We start from the raw sequence: 16,328 nt of genomic DNA on the forward strand, positions 1-16,328 counted from the left end.
CACAAAACCATGCCAAGTTCTGCATTCTCACCCGCTGAAGCAGTGCAAACAGAATTTACCACTTTCTTGTTTGTTTATTTTAATTGTTTACAGTGACATTCAGAGAGACCAGCCTTGCCGTATGTTAATAGATCGAAATGCTAAACCCCATTATTTTTACTGTGCCTGGTTTTGCTGAAGAAGGATTTTCTGTGCTGTTACAACAAAGGAGGGGAATGAGCTCCATTGAGTGCTCTCTGGGTATACTACGGACAGTTGGGTCTGCACCTCACGGGACCTCAGAAACCAGAGCAGTCTTCTTGTTCTCTAGTAAAGACAGATCACCACAGTCAAGACTCAAAACCCTTCACTACTGTACCTTTATGTCATCAATGAGGAAAGCACATTGGAAAGTCTGGATTCTCTTGATCGGTTCCTAATTTTATTTTGGACCTCATTATGTTTTTTTGTATTAGTAGTAGCAGTGTTAGTGGTAGTAGTTAACTGGATTTGTATCACGCCTATATGGCCTCAAAGCACTTCGTGTGCATGCTGGACCCACTTTATTCAATATCTACCTGGGCAGCCATTGAGTGCCAGCTGCCTCAATCAACTGTATAGCATTGTAGTTCATGAGAAGCATTTTTTTCAGGCTCCCACCCCATTCACACCACAGAGGGTACCTCTCATACCTTTTACCATTTTTTTTACCGCTCGAAATTTGACTTACAGTAAACTACGTGAAAGTCTGAGTATACTGTGTGTGATTTAAGAATATGAGAATTTCATTGCAGTATATTTTATCTCATATGGCCCTTCCCCCTTCATTTCCAATAAAGGAAATTTCTTTCCCAACAGTGTATTTGAGCCTTCAGTGCTCGATCCCGCACGGCATTACATCTCTGCTTTTTTTTTCGTCTTTCCTGCCGGATCATTATAACAAGCACCTCATTAAAACACACTCTCCTTCATGGCATCCAGTACCACTCATGCTGTCCTAATGAGGATGGAGGATTCTTGACATCCACAGTAAACAAAAGACCTGTTTTATAGAATGTCACAGTGCTCCTTTTCAGGTGAGGGGTTAGGAAACCACTGCTTGTGCCTTTCACCTCTCATGGTAAAGCTCTCAGGACTCATGTTTGTAGGGCTTATTAGAAACGATAAAAATTTCTCAGCATATTATGTAAGATCCACGAACGCTTTAGATATCTGTTGTACTGTATTTTAATCATTGCTTAGAGATTGAACTATATACAGTAGGTTATGTTATAAAAGTTTTTAAAAAGTAATCCATCGATCTGTCCACACCAATTCTTTTCGCTGCAATCCCAGTGTTGTTTTGCCTGTGAAACGAGACGCTCGTGTCCGTTTCTGAGCAAACGGCACGAGATTTCATCGAACTGATTGCACCAAGGTCTGGAGTTGGTGGCTGAATGAGAGGAAGATGGAGCGAACCTACTGTACGGTGATGGCTTTCAATTTCATTCAACGCATGGAAAGGGGGGGTAGGAGAAAAAGAAAAGCAGAAAAAAACATGCCAGCTGTTGTGCTGCTGATGTTCAGTAGCACTGCTGGCTTCAGAGAGGTTTTGAAATGAAACACCATTTGCCTGGTGCAGAGTTCTCTTTTGTGAGAGGGCTCCGGTTGTTTGAGTGCGTGCATATGTCATTGTGCTCTGCTCTGTCAAAAGGTATAGGACAGTCTGGACAGCTGTGGCATTGTTTTCTTGTTTACATATATCCCAACGCAATATTGAATTCTAAAGCAGACGAAGAAGAGGTACAGGATAACAAAAGACGGTAGCATAGTGACTTTTCCTGCATGCTGTAGCTCACAACAGCAGCTGGTTCGCAGTGTTGAAGCTTAAAACAAATACCGTGTAGTGTTAGGCGTCGGATTATGTAACCTGAATGACTAAAAGCCATAGGAGTCGTTTTTTCATTTCTTTATTAACTGCTTCTCATAGTGCAGTTTCTTTTATTTATTTTTAAATAAAGAAATACAATTATTTATTTAAATAATTTATTATTTAAGTAAATTAAATATTTTATTGATTTTAAATAAAATATTAAACTATAATTTTGCAGTTGATAAAGCTCATTACGCTGGAATAAGCTATTGTGGCAGAGCACAACAGTGTAATTTGGTTATGAATGCACCTCCAGTGTGAGCTCAGGGTTGTTGTTGGAGTGGACAGTGTCTCCTGTCTTCTGACATTCTTCTGATGTTTTTTTTAGTGGTTGTGAAGAGGCTGCTCAGTTCATTCCTATTTTATTTCTAACCCTTGGTGACTTTTCAGTAACCTAAATTAAAAATTACAGTGTACAATAGATTAATTCAAACCAGATTTAACTGCAGGTGTTTATGCTCCCCTTACCAGAAAATGACATACAGGGCGACTATAAATGAAAGCACACTGAATATTAAGTATCTGGCACTTGAAACTTTATTTCATGAACTACCACTTCTTTCAGCTGTGTTTCTAAAAAGTTTATCTTTTGAACAGACTGAATGACGGAGCTCTGAAAGGAATGAAATGACAACCACCTTACTAAGCAGTAATCTAGTAGGAAATGGAGAAGATTACTGCTTTCAGTCTGAACCTAGAAGAGACTGTGCTGTACATTTAAAGTGAGGAGAGAATTTGTACCAAGAAATTGAGCTTCATAGCTTAATGTTACATGACAACAAGAAACATAAATTGTGAGTGTATAAGGATTTGTGTCTTTTAAAAACGTAAAGAAACATTCTTTACACCAAGGTCTGATGATAAGGAAGTTATCACACACATTTGTGAGTCTGCAATGCAAATGACGTTGCACATTATCTACATATTGCATGTAACCTCATGCTGGGCTTCAGCCAGCTCCATCTTATTCATAGCTTTCGAGTTTGCTTTGCTGAAGAAGAAGGAAGGAAAATGCAGAATCCCAATGAAGTGCACCATGTGTTCTCCCTTTCTCCCAGCAGGGCAAGTCCCTGAGGTGTGGATCGTAATGTAGCGAGGAGCGTTTCAGGAGCGAGGTGTTAAAAGTGGAATTAAATGGAGGCCGATTTAGGGTGATTGGGGCGCATGCCGTACGAGACCCTGAGCCGCAGTGCACTACACTGGGAATGGAGCAGTCCTCTGTCTTCCAGTGCTTTCCTGCTGGCCTGTGCTGGCAGCAGAGGTGTGCTGTGAACAGTTTGCTAACATGGGGTCCCCATCTCTGGCTTCTGTGCTTCGTACAGTATGTATACATAGCTCAGTGGCAGCAGCTAAAAAGATGAAACAGGCAGGTGTCTGACACTCCGTTTTGAGCTTTACTGCTGCAGCAGCCAGTTAAGCCTTCTGCTCTCCGTGCTCCACCATGCCTGGGGCCACAGATTTAAGCCTCTGCGGGAGTCTTAAACTCGGGATCAGAATTCAGTGAGCTTTCATATCTTTGATTATATGCAGTGCCGTGACTATAGCAAGTCAGACAAAAAGAACATCCCTCCGAGAAAAACATTTTGTTCTTCATTGAATGTCCAATTCTTGTGGGGGAAATAAGTTATAAAGAGGGAGCCATCTTAGAAACAGGTAATTATTCTCTCCTGCTCTCCTTTCTGTAGCCTTGGAGGTATAGAAAAAAACAACAATTGTGAAAACCTTATCATCTCTGCATAGCTCAAAATGCCTTTGAAAAAATATCAGCAAATATTTCCTTGAACCCTTTAAATCACTGTTGCATTTACAGTATGTGTTCATTTTCACTTGTGTAAAGGAAGGTATGATGTCAGAGATATCCATTATGTAGCCCTTTCAGCCAGCACCAGCTCAGTATTTTGATAATACCATCTCTTTAATTGATACAGTATGTTGATCCTGTCAGTCATCATTTAAATAGTTAAGGAGCTACATTTTTCAATGGAGTGGATTTGAAAAGCAGTACATTGAGTATTCCTGCATTATATCTTTGTATCTAGATAAAAAAAACAGCTAAAACATTTGTTTATTAATGTACCTTGTTTATATTTATCAATCTAGTTAAGAGCATCAGCTTGGGTAAAACTGTTTTGTTTTCAGTGTTGGATCTGATAAGAGTAAACACATTGATTATGGTTCAGTGGGCAGTCAGAAAGACTTTATCTGCTGTGAGTATTCAAATGCTGACTCCTGCTTGCCTAGGCATTAAACGAGATAATGTCAGGCAGGGCAAAGCACCCTGAAACTGTAAAAGAAAGCACACCTTTAATTCACATCTTCTCAGTTGTACAAAATAGATGTTAAACATGTGCCACTTTATGGCGTTACAACACATAAATTTAATTGCTAGTGAGGGTCTGATTATTATCAGCAATTGTAAAGCACAGCAAATGTAGTTGTACTTTATTTTCCATGCACCTTACATGCATTCTGAGGATTTCAATTAAACTTCATTAAATGAGAAATCCAGCTCGCAGAGCAAGCACAGAGCTGGCAAGAGCACCACTGCAGCCATCACCAGCCACTGCTGACTCCTGGTAGATGGCCAGCATTTCTGTTGGCAATCAAAGGCTCTGTGATAATTCCCCAACCTCCTGAATCCCCCCATGTGAGACGGAGATATAGAGGCTGAGATCTATCTGAGATTCACTTTCACAACCTTGTGGTGAACCATCACAGAGAGCCACTATGTCTGGCAGGAGGGACTTTCAGATAAATGTTTGCACTCTGGCCATCTAACAACCCAGAGGTCTTCCGTTAAGAATGTTTTTTCACACAGAGGTGTGTGTATGCTGGAGAGGGAAGAGGGTAGTAGGTTTTTTTTTTCTTTCTCAATTAACAGCTTTTTAGACTCACATACTTTTAAGTTTAGGGAGAGTCCAAGTGTTTTACATGACTAACCTTTTTTCTGTTTTTATTTTACCTCAAATGCTGAATGATATTAAAAGAAATTAAAATGTTATAACTGGATGCATAACTTGAAATATTACCGTTAAAACGTGTTGGTTACTAGTCAACTTCAGACTCTTCAAATGGTTGAGAAGTAATTGCATATAGTGTATAAATGCAGTAGATTCAATGGAAAAAGTACTTCAGTATGAAAATGTGTCTTCTTGAATTAAGAGGTAGATACGAGAGTCATCTATTTACAAATAGAACCATTACCAAGAATTTGATGTTTTTTCTTTGCAAAATATTCAATGCAATTCTAGGATAAAAAATCAATAAATCGAAAGATAAAAATGTGCCAATAAATGCTCAGGATATAAATATTATTCTGGAACTCACAAAGGCCATGTTGACATTAACATATATTGTATCCCATCCCCATTGTTTAGATTGTGTTTGTGTATCTTGTAGTAATTGTTTTGGTGCTTTCCTTGTGCCAATGAGAATTATTAGCACAGTCTTCTCAGCCTTCAAGCATGTCTTTTTGTGGAGATCAAAATGTTCATAATGAGACAAACTGATACTGAGTGTATGCTCCCAACAAAACGCCTGTGGGAACACCTACAAATTTTGGTCCACCAGTGCTGTTAATGGTTGTGAGAAAATAACAAGACAGACGTCTCACAACCTGGCTGTGGGTGTCTGCATCTCCCAATAAAAAGAGATCAGAACCTGAGCATGACAGCTGTTTGCCATCAGTTCTTCTGCAGTTCCTGTGCAGTATGCAATTTTCTTTGAGGAAATGCTTAATGCGTCTTCTTTGTTTTTAATTGGAATACCTCATTCCATGTGTACAGCAATCCTCATACTTCTTACATGGATTCAGGATAGTACAGCTTTAATACATTATACAGTATTTCTGATCTTACATTGAAACAGTTAATCTTTTTTTCAATTAAATTGTTTTGCATAACTAAAAATGTATACAATTTAGCAGTTTATTTTTCTTATGGCAATGGAATATTGCCACTCTCGAGCCTACAAGAGGCCTCTCACCTTTGTTGCACTTGGGTCCTTTATTGCTGTTGCAAGTCACATTTTCATACAGACCACAAACACAACATGTTTCCTTGGCTTGATAATAGCAACAACTGACTGACACACAGTACTGATGGATATCTCTACATTTTGACAGTAGCTGCCCATGCAAAGAGGAACTTACTGTAGTGTAACTGGAGCTAGAATTGCTTTTATTTTAGAGGAACTAGCAATTTGCCCTTTAAGGGCTAAGGAAACAAAGGTAAAAAAAAATTGTATTCCTCTGTGACAAGCTGCCCCTACCTCTCTCTGCATGGGATTCATTGTAGTACTCTGGAGTCAGGATGTGATGGTAAGGATTTGTCTTAATGGAATGGAAATTCACTTATAGAAACTGGTAACTTGTTTGTCTCCTATCAGACACTATCAGACACTAAAAGGCGCCAAAATGATTATATCTGCATTTCTTGATCTAATTTACTTTGATTTTTGTATATAAGCATTGTAATGTTGTACCCAATTGATATTTTTGTATACTAATGACAGCTTTTGCACATGAAGGTACAGTACTACTACTATTATTTTGAATTGGTTTGAAGCACAATGCTTAAACTGACACGTTTTTGATATCCACTGTCCACCTGTTGAAGTGTTTTAACAAGTGTTATGTTGCGTTGTTATTATGTTTCATGCCTTACGTTTATTCACGAGCTGAGAAAATGAGCTTCCATGCAGGTATGCAGTGGAGGAATATTTATGGCCATGTGGCTCTCAGGTGTGCGCGGCATGTGATGTGTTGTGTTTAACAGGCTGTTCTCCAGAGCACATTCACTAGAGATGTCCTGTGTATAGAGTTGCCAATGGCTCTGTCTGACCTTTAGCACGTTACTTGAGCTCAATCTGCCCCTGTCTTTATCGGCATGTCTTCTCAGTGGAAAGTGAGTTGTACTAGTTCATTTTCCCTAGTAAACGGGTTTGAAATCAACCTATCCCACCATAGTGTGAGCTAAATATTGAAAATAACTGGTGTCTTTTCTGGAGCTTGGCAAATACATCATTCCTATTCCTAACTGCCAGCCACCATCTGAACAGCACAGAAATGCACATACAGTAATTAATTACTAATTTATTTTGCTGACAAAGCAACTTACATTTTCACCAGTCTATTCAGCTGGGTATTTTAACTGGAACAATCTGGGTACAACAACAGTAACGTACTGCCTAGGATTTGAACCCACAGCCTTCCAGTCCCAAGTCCAGAATCCTAGACACCGCTCCACCCTGCTTTATATATAAGTGTAAGTAGCTGGTTAGAACTTTATTTCCAAATTCTTTTCATTTTCGTTGTTTTGGAGAAATCACCTTACTGTTGGGAGGAAAAGAGACAGAATAAGATCTGTTGCTTTCCAGGTGTTGGACCATTATCGCCACGAGTGTGGATTATTACCGAGGTACCTTTGACCTTTTGCAAGGTCTGGGATGGATGTAAGGAGTGCTACCACTGTCACCTGATACAGTCAAAGCCATGCTTGGCATTGTTTCAGCAGTGGGCTGTGCAATGGGACTAAAGTTAGACACTTGTTATTTTGTCACTGAATGGGGTCAGCAGGCAGCTGCTGAAGGGATCTTGCTGTCATAGAACAGGACTGCCCTACATGAGAAATAATTGCTGCCAACCTTTAAAGGTGGTGCAGTCTGCACTGTTAAATAATTGAAAAATCATGTCAAATCTTCCTTTTAATTAGTAGTCTGGAGAAGTAATTAAAAAATGAGGCTCAGGAAAAAAAGGCTTCTTTCATTAATGTTTCCAGCTGATACAGGTATCTTTATTATTTTTATCTGCTCAATTGAATTTTTAATTTTGTTTTTGAAGACTTTTTTTTTTTTGCAGAATGCCACAGGAACATCTTTGTGACTTGTTTCAGTTGACATTATCCAGTACAGAGCAAAGCTGAACAATAAAGAACAAAGGTGTCACATGAAATGAATTCCCTAAATTATAAAAATGTTTATTTTTATATTGCTCTCTCTCTCTTATATAATATATTATCTGTATTTAAGGGCCCCTCTATTATAAAGATGTAATACTGAGTCATAGTATATAGGCCTCAGGTCTAAATCTGAGACCCCGAATTTAATTCATACAAATATTATTTTTGTCTGAATTATTTTTCACTCTTCACTCATGTCTGTCCACGATGATATCAAATGCCATTTTCTCTGAAACAGAAGGTACCCAAGGCTGTTTTTCATTCTCTTTTATAAATTAAAAAACGAAAAGCATATTATTAGATTGCCCAAACAGCCATACGGAATGTCTCATATACTCAAGCAAAAGCAAACAAATCCTTTTAGTGTGCATATGGCATTAATAAAGAAAATATACTGGATATACAGTATGTTTAAAGAGAATAATTAGTGAATTAAATCTTGCACATCTTTGATATACAGTAGATGCCATTTTTTATCTAATTCATCCATTTCTGACGAAAAAGTAGCTATTTGAAGAGAGATTATTTTCTGGTCTTCAGTGCTTTTTCACATTTGTTGTGTGTTTCAGTATCCGTAACCCAGAGAGAGACAGATTTTTACAATTAAATTTTCTTTTTCTCCCCCTCGTAAGAGTGTGAAGTCAGGCAGCAGGGATCCTGTGTTCTCTGTACACAATGAGAAGAAAATAAAAAATAATGAAGAGTATTTGACTTATCCCATGACATGCTGGTACAAAAATAGCACGTTCCTATTTGGCGCAGTTACCCGTGCAGCTGCTGTGTTCTCTATCTGAGAATCTTGAAAGAATTTTTAACACTAAGTGGTGCTGACTCCGAGCTTTTTCCTTCACTTTAGTTGTTGATGTTCCTGTAGTCCCGTAAGAACTTATACCGATACTGCTTTTGCCGAGAAGGTATTGATCCTTACATATTTATTTAGTATTCGATATCATCAAGTTTTTGTGTAGAGTAAAAAAGAAAAACAAAGCAAAACAATGCTGTCATCTCAAGGAGTCCTTCTTCATCCCTACGGAGTTTCCATGATTTTACCGGCCGCGCCGTACTTCGCTGGAGTTGTTCAGGTAATGGAAGGCCACTTCCAACAAGCAACTTAACGCCAGTGCACTTAGAGTAATAATTGGAATTTTTATGGTTGAGAAAGCAAACACTTTTAATACAGGCAAAAGCCCTCATGTAGTCAGGGAGAAGACAGTAGGAAATCAAAAAGATGGATCACCCTAATCTGAGTATTGACATCTCTCATGGTTGAACAAATGGTGTAGTTGAGCTATATTCGCCTGTATTGATCCTGCTGCTGCTTAACATTCATGTCTGGGCTTCTCGAGGTTGACCACAGGGCAGAGGATTTGCTATGCACCCCAGACTTTCCAGAGACTCAGCACTCTCACAGCAATGCAGGAGGCGAAGAAAATGATCATGATATTGCTTAGAGTTAAGGGCTGAGTGTGGGAACTTACCAAATACAGCTGTGTCTGTGTGTGCATATACTGTACCTGTATATACTGTACCTACAGGAGAACAGCTATTAATATTTCTGTCATATAATTGTAGCTGTTGCTTTTCCAGATCAGGATCTGCCTCTTAAAATATTTCAGTTTTTCAACTCTGTCTACAATACAGATTTAGAATCATCGTCTTACAGTTGGCTCATCATGGCTTTTTCCCCCTTTTGTCTTTTAAAAGAATTCTTTATTCAGAATTTTCACAAATCAATCTGAAATGTATTATCATTCTGGGTGATAGTAATATTGTCACAACCCCATGTCGAAATATTGAGTGCAGGATTTGAGTAATATAATAATAATAATTAATAATAATAATGCATCGATACTGCTTGTATGTTTTATTAATGTCATTAAAAATAGAAAAAAAGAATTGAACTTGTATTTTGCATCTTGATAAAATTTGCAATGAAATAAGTTGTTCATTTTAAAAGTCATTATTTATGTGGTTTTCTTGAATCATGTTTGAAATTTATATGCAACTGATAACTTATTCATATCTTCAGGGAAGAGGTTTAATACGGAAGTAATGTGGAATTAATCATTTAAAATGGAGTAATGTAGTATTTGGACAAGATATGACCATGGGGTCATAAACTCCCTGAAAAGAAAATGCCACCGTGCATTCAAGCTTTTCTTATGTGTGTCATCACTGTTTTTGTGTGCAGGTTTCCCAGGGAAGAATTCATAAATAATTAATCATAGGGGTATACATCCTGTCATTACTACATAGTGAAAATACTTTACTTTCAAGGGATTTCATAACAGCCTTAATAGTGTAGTTTCTGTCTGCAGGAGTTACTGTATATGCTTAGTTAGAGTGTGCAGTTATTTGCAATATTTGGAACTAGACACAATCAAAAACACATCTGAATGTTGCCATTAAAGCTGTTCATTGTTTTGAGTTACATAGGTGATTGGATCTGATTGTTGCTCAAAGGTGTTCACATTTGGGAATTCCCCCTTTGAATTAACATATAAGTTATCTATTCTTTATACAGTGGAATTTATCTAATTAATTTCAAATATGCATGTCGGTTTTGCCAATACAATTGTAAGACATTAGATTGCAGTAATGGAGTCTTAACCTCTGCATAATTAATTACAATGATTATATGATTAAATTTGATAGCTTTATTAGTGAACTGTCCATCCCTTTCCTAATGTTGCTGCAACCAATGGAAATCCGTTTTCTTCTTTCTACAGTTTTTAGGCAAAAGACAAGTCTAATATTTTCGTATTATAAATTAAACCTTTAATTATACTGCTCACCTGAGTAGAGATACATATGCATGATGCTGGATGGTATCGATCCACTCTTCACAACCCCATTGTCAGTATCAAAAGCTTTATGTGCTTTTCATCTAGTGTCTTAAGGAACAGGCTTTTTTTCTTTTACAATGTCTATGTGCTGTGTCTATGTGCTGAAACCCGTCCTCTGTTTTGTTTTGTTTTTGGTGTTATTTGTGGGTGAAGGTCAGAAGACGGGGTGCAGTCCGTTCTCTGCGCCCCTGTCCTATAAATAATTACAGCCAAATCGCACCTTGCATGCTATGTTGATTGATGCTGAAATTGCTTTTGAAAGTTCTCATAAGTTCCTTTTATAGATTAAGTGCCTGTGTAGGAAAAATAACTGCACCCAGCTGAAATGGGTGAATGTAATCAGGTTTAATGGACTCAGGAGCTTGTTGGGAATTAAATAACTATCGATTTGTTGGAATGTTCTCGTCATTACCAAATGCCACTATACGCACATCACCAAGGCAGATGAAATTGATGTAGGGCCTTTTTTAAATTTGGGACGTTCTGCATTAACCCTGTAGGAACAAGGTTGTTCTTTGCTTAGGAATAGACAGCAGCAATACTGCAGTACGTCCGCTCACATATACAGTATATTTACTCTGTAAGGCATCAGTTAGATACAGGCCAAATTCTTTAATGCTTATATAGTGAACAAGTATTGTAGGTGCATATCCCAAAACGTTCAGAGGGAAGCCAATTTTCTCAAGTCCCTCTGCAGAAATTAGCTTTAAATAACATCTGCCAAGGAACTCCCAGCTCAGAGAATACAAATAAGATGACACCAGCTACAGAGAGATGTGCTTGACCAAGCAGATGGTGTTCATGTCCAACCACACAAGCGGACAGGTTTACATAGTAATATCTGAAGACATTACCCAACCTTATTGCTGCTATTTTTAAGTCCATCAACACCTTCAGTCGGGCCGTATTAAGAAAAACAAAGCCACTGTCATGTGATCTGCAGATTGCTTAGACTCCATGAGGCTTTTATATGGATTGCTGATTTTAATTGAGGTGACAGTATTGCACTAATTTTGAACTTTGCAAAACTGTGAAAGCTTTATTTGGCAAAGTATAAGTCCATCAGTGTAGTATTTCTAATATTTGACAGCATGTCAAAGTAAGTTTGTTTCTCCTTTTGTAATTGTTTATGTTTCCTGTTAGAATCTAAATATGTTGACAACAAATGGTGATACACCAGTTGCTACAGTAGTTTATTCATTTATTTCTTCACTTTTGACATTCAAAGCACATCTACCATTTAAAAACACTTTAGAGACCAGATATGCCAACCTCAGGAAATGATGGGTAATTTGGACATGTAAGCAGTCAGTGATTAGGGTACAGATAAGGTCTCTAAATGACCTTGGAGACCATTAATACTGAGTCATTGTTTGATAGTGGAATCATGCAGGAACCTCCATCTTAAATCTTGGATACAGTTTGTTTTGTGCTCAAAAACATATTTTCCTAGAACCTCAATGTGCTCCTATAATTCATAATCGAAATTTGGTTTCTCTCATAGTTTGAAATGTTTTTATTGTACATCTTTTGTGGAATACCTGGAATATGGAATATGTACATCCGTACCTACAGTACCTGTGGCAGCTATACTGTACACATGTTTTTGCATTACTTTCAGTGAGGTGATCAATCACCCATTCTGCTCTGGTTTATGCCTATGCTGTCTCTAGCTGTCTACAGTATATCCTGTCTTGTGCCGCCTTTGCATCTGTGTTGGATCTGTTGGATCCGGGTTGGAGGGTTTGAGACTTAACCCATTCTGTTGCACAACTTCTTTAGTTATACAGTACCTGTGCTCAAAAGAAACATACTGTAGCAGCAAAATCAATTAAAGCAAGGAAACATTAGAAGAATGGTTAATAAAAACGACGATTTGAAGAAGAAAAAGAAGGTGCAAGCCGTGATCATTTTTTTGATCCACAATTTGTAGAAAGGTTGAACTAATTCAAGTAACAATTTTATGGGTGGGGGGTTATTTGCAGTCTCTCTTTTTTCCCGTTGTTATTTTCACTTTGCACTTTAAAATGAGTGATGAAAAATGCATAGGTATGAGGCACGGGCATTTTTCTTAGCATTCTAGACCTTTTTTTTTTCAGCTGTGCAATAAAAGTTGAACTTTAAGCCTTTGCCAGAGCAGACTGTCAGAATAATCTTGGTTGATGAGAATGGCCAAAATGTGGCAGGGTCAATATAAAATGTAGCTTGAGTTGCGAAGTACAGATGGAGCTTTTTGTCAGAGAGCCGGAGGCAGCAAAACTCAAGGGTTGAGTGCACTGTGCAGGGCTGTTACAGGGGATCCGACTAATGTACAATTTATTTTTGTCACTAGCCTGCATTCTGTAAATAATAAATTACACGTTTTTATAGAATGCCCATGCATATATTGTTAATCTTTCATTTGTAACAGGTTCACTTCTGAAGAAAGGATGACCATTTTCAGATTTATAGAGTTCAGTGCCAGTTAGCTTTTAAATTCCCACGTATTCGGAAGAAATAAAGTAAGACAATTTCGGTCATTTGTTCATGGCAAGTTTGTTTTCTGGTTTTGTTATTATCTATAAGCAGAGGGGTGCAATGTCTTTAAGCACGGTATTTTAAGCATTTCATGATATGCAGCACCTGAAATGAGGAAAATTGTGTTAGAGTTGCAACATAGCTGTTCTCGTCATGTGACTGTTGCTAGAAATAAAAAAAACATCTCAGAGATGCTGATGAACCAATGTTCCTCCATTTAAGTGTCCTTGGAAAGGTGAACTGGAATTTACTTTTCGCAGAATTAAGATCAAGCTGAAACACGATATTGCTAAAAAAGTGAGCCATAAAAGCCATTGAAGGTGTCGCCTATAATTTGTGTGTGTGAAACAGGTCATTCACAGGTCAAAAAGAGTAAAGATAAGGATTGATCTAACCAATGAAGTCTTAGCTGTGGAGGCACCTCGGTGATCCCATAGCTTGATGGAATTAACGATCCTTGATATGAGCCCACCCCAGTCAGCTGGATTTCAGCTGAGGGCAGGAGTATGGGGAGGAAGAAAAGGGCAGTGCGGCCAACAGTTGGCCAATCACTCTGTTCCACTCCCTTGCAAACAGCCCCTGTCTGTCCATTGGGCTTTTTCCACTTGTAGTCGTCTCTGAACAGTTCAGGCCTAGGAGGGATACAAAGTAAGACAGATGGTTTTCCACAGACTTTCCCTCCAGCACTTTCATCTTTCATCAAACTATTAATTCATCTGTTCGGGTGGATACATTTGCGCATAGAACCAAGATGAATATTAATGAGATTTTTAATAACTCTCTACATTTGCATTCCCAGTAACTCTTTACATGGTTCTAGCTGATTAAAACGAATCATTTACATAATTAACATATGGTTATAGTGTTGCCTTTAATATGCTGATTATCTCAATACTTTTGTCTGGAGTCAATTGGATTCAGACCATCATGATTGTTTGATGTAAGAATGGTTTATTCCTATGAGGATGCCAAGTGTTTGCCCTAGGGCCTAAAATAACTGTTCCCAAACAACTCTTGAGTGTGGTAACATTAAATTAGTGTTTTGCTACTGTTGTTTCAAAGCCTCATAAGGTTATCTTCCAGTGGATTTCATACTCTGCTTTGCCAAAATATGTGTAGACATTATAGATGAAGGTTTCTGAAATGCCATGTATTTTGTATCAGTGTTCACACAATGATGTGAATTAACCATTCATAAATTATGTGTTCATACTCTTCACTGATCTGGAGATAAATACAGTATGATCTGGAATTAAAAATACAGTATTTACAATCTTAGTGATTAGAATAATAGCTTTAACCCAAATCAGTACTCTTTCCATCACATACTGCTAAAAAGGTTATATTCTTTCACATCAGTCACATTTTAAAAGAGTAACTGTTAACAGTGATGAATTCCTCTGAAAGAAAAATATGGAGAGTTTCCTATCTGAGCTAATGATGGCATTTTGCCTATCATTATTTTGTTTTAGACATGATTAAATCTAAAGAGCCTTGACATTTTATCCCGAAAAAGCTGGAGGTCAGAGTAAAATAAAGAATGATGGTTGCCACAACATCTCTGTGATGAATATCAATGTATTTTGACCCTAAATAATTATTGTGGTATTTCCACATCACCAGTAAAGGATTTGTGAGAGACTGTGTATCGCATACTAAGCTGGTGCTTACATTTAAGAACACAAGTCCTGGATATTTGCAAATTATAGCTTAAGGTCCTCAGAAATTGTTTTTGAATTTTATAAGCTGTGGATGTGAGTGTGTGGTCTGTCAAGCCATTAAAATGAAAGACATGTTTATGTTTGTATGTTTTCAGGAACACTGGTCAGGGCAGCCGGCTGGTTCACAAAAGGCTTGGAGACTGAAGGGATATGTAAATATAATAAAACTAACAAAATTAACGATTCAAAAAGAAGATTTTTGTTTCTTGCAGTGTTGTGTCTTTTATTTGCAAATATGGTTTTAAACTGCTCTGGTTGCACAGCTGTACAGTATTGTACAATGGACCTATTCTGTTTGAGGTCAAAGATTGGTTTGTTTATGCCTCTACTGTATATTCAAACAGACAATTGTTCATTTTAATAGTACCGTGCATGAAGCGATCATATCATATAACCATCATAAAGGTAAATATTAGATGTAAAGTTCACACTAATGCTCCCTGTTCAGCAGAACTGTGAATTTTGTGATGCTCTCTTGGGTCTCTGAACCATAGAGTGCTTGTGGCTCAGTGGAAGCATGAAGTGACAACTTCCTTGCTCTCTGGGGTTCTTTCTGAGATTCCCTGAGGAGTCTTTTACAGAACTTGTCACCTGGGAGACCCAACACCTAATGCTGCATTTGTCCATCTCAAAAACAGAGCCTCACAGGTTGACTGTCCAACTGAGAGGATAATGAGAACACAGTGACACAGAGCAGGTGAAAAGATCATGATAGGGTTTACATTTCTACAGCTCTGAGAGGGCAGATTACTGTACTGTATATGGCATCCCCTGGATTTCTGCCTGATGTGAGAAATAACATAAAAATATAATAACAATATTGCAAAGAAGAGACCATTCAGCCAGTCTCGTCCATTAGATAGTTAGTATCTAACTGATGCAAAAAAAATTATGTATCTGTTTCTCGAAAAAATCCAGAATATCTACAGTAGCTTGTCATATTTTGGTTAAGACATACCCCCTGCTCTAGATGTAGTAAATGAACTTTCACATATTTCACTGGTGTCCTCTGCTTTGTATGTTACTTTTCATCTTCTCTCGTCATTCACCATTAAGGGGTTTAGCTTTAACTTAGTAACTTAGTCTTTGATCAGAATTTAAACTAGACCTTAAAGGTGTCTTCTCAGATCTTCAGAATATTAAGTAATTTAGCCTTTAAGAGTAAATGAGCAATAGGTTCTTCTTCTCCTGTGGTGTCTCCTTTTGTTTGCTTTTCCAATATCATGAACATCTGCTGTTAAGTGGCTACTTCTGATGTAATTTGTCTGCATTAGTGATGACTAAAACTGGAAAGATGGGGATGATGGCTCGAATCACAGTGTTTACTGTTGCAATTAGTTTTTTATGCTTTCCGTCTTTGTGAAAGTCATAGCTTCAGATGTCTAATATCATGCTG

At 37.8% G+C, this 16,328-nt stretch overlaps 1 protein-coding gene across 31 annotated transcripts in view; it reads left to right on the forward strand.

Moving 5' to 3' along the window:
• The window catches only part of rbfox1 (RNA binding fox-1 homolog 1), a 644,752-nt gene that overhangs the window by 503,261 nt on the left and 125,163 nt on the right, over positions 1-16,328 (forward strand). Inside the window, exon 1 of one of the 31 annotated variants that reach the window (XM_088613260.1) lies at positions 8,718-8,930. The exons of 29 other annotated variants lie outside the window; for them this stretch is intronic. In XM_088613260.1, coding sequence (XP_088469386.1) covers positions 8,844-8,930 — 87 coding nt within the window. In that variant the 5' untranslated portion in view covers positions 8,718-8,843. Of the gene's footprint in view, positions 1-8,717; positions 8,931-16,328 lie in introns of those variants that run through there. One more of the 31 variants, XM_088613258.1, reaches the window with a different exon arrangement.

Source organism: Lepisosteus platostomus, chromosome 19 (assembly GCF_059453375.1).
Source record: "Lepisosteus platostomus isolate fLepPlt1 chromosome 19, fLepPlt1.hap1, whole genome shotgun sequence".
In the NCBI taxonomy this organism is placed as follows: domain Eukaryota; kingdom Metazoa; phylum Chordata; class Actinopteri; order Semionotiformes; family Lepisosteidae; genus Lepisosteus; species Lepisosteus platostomus.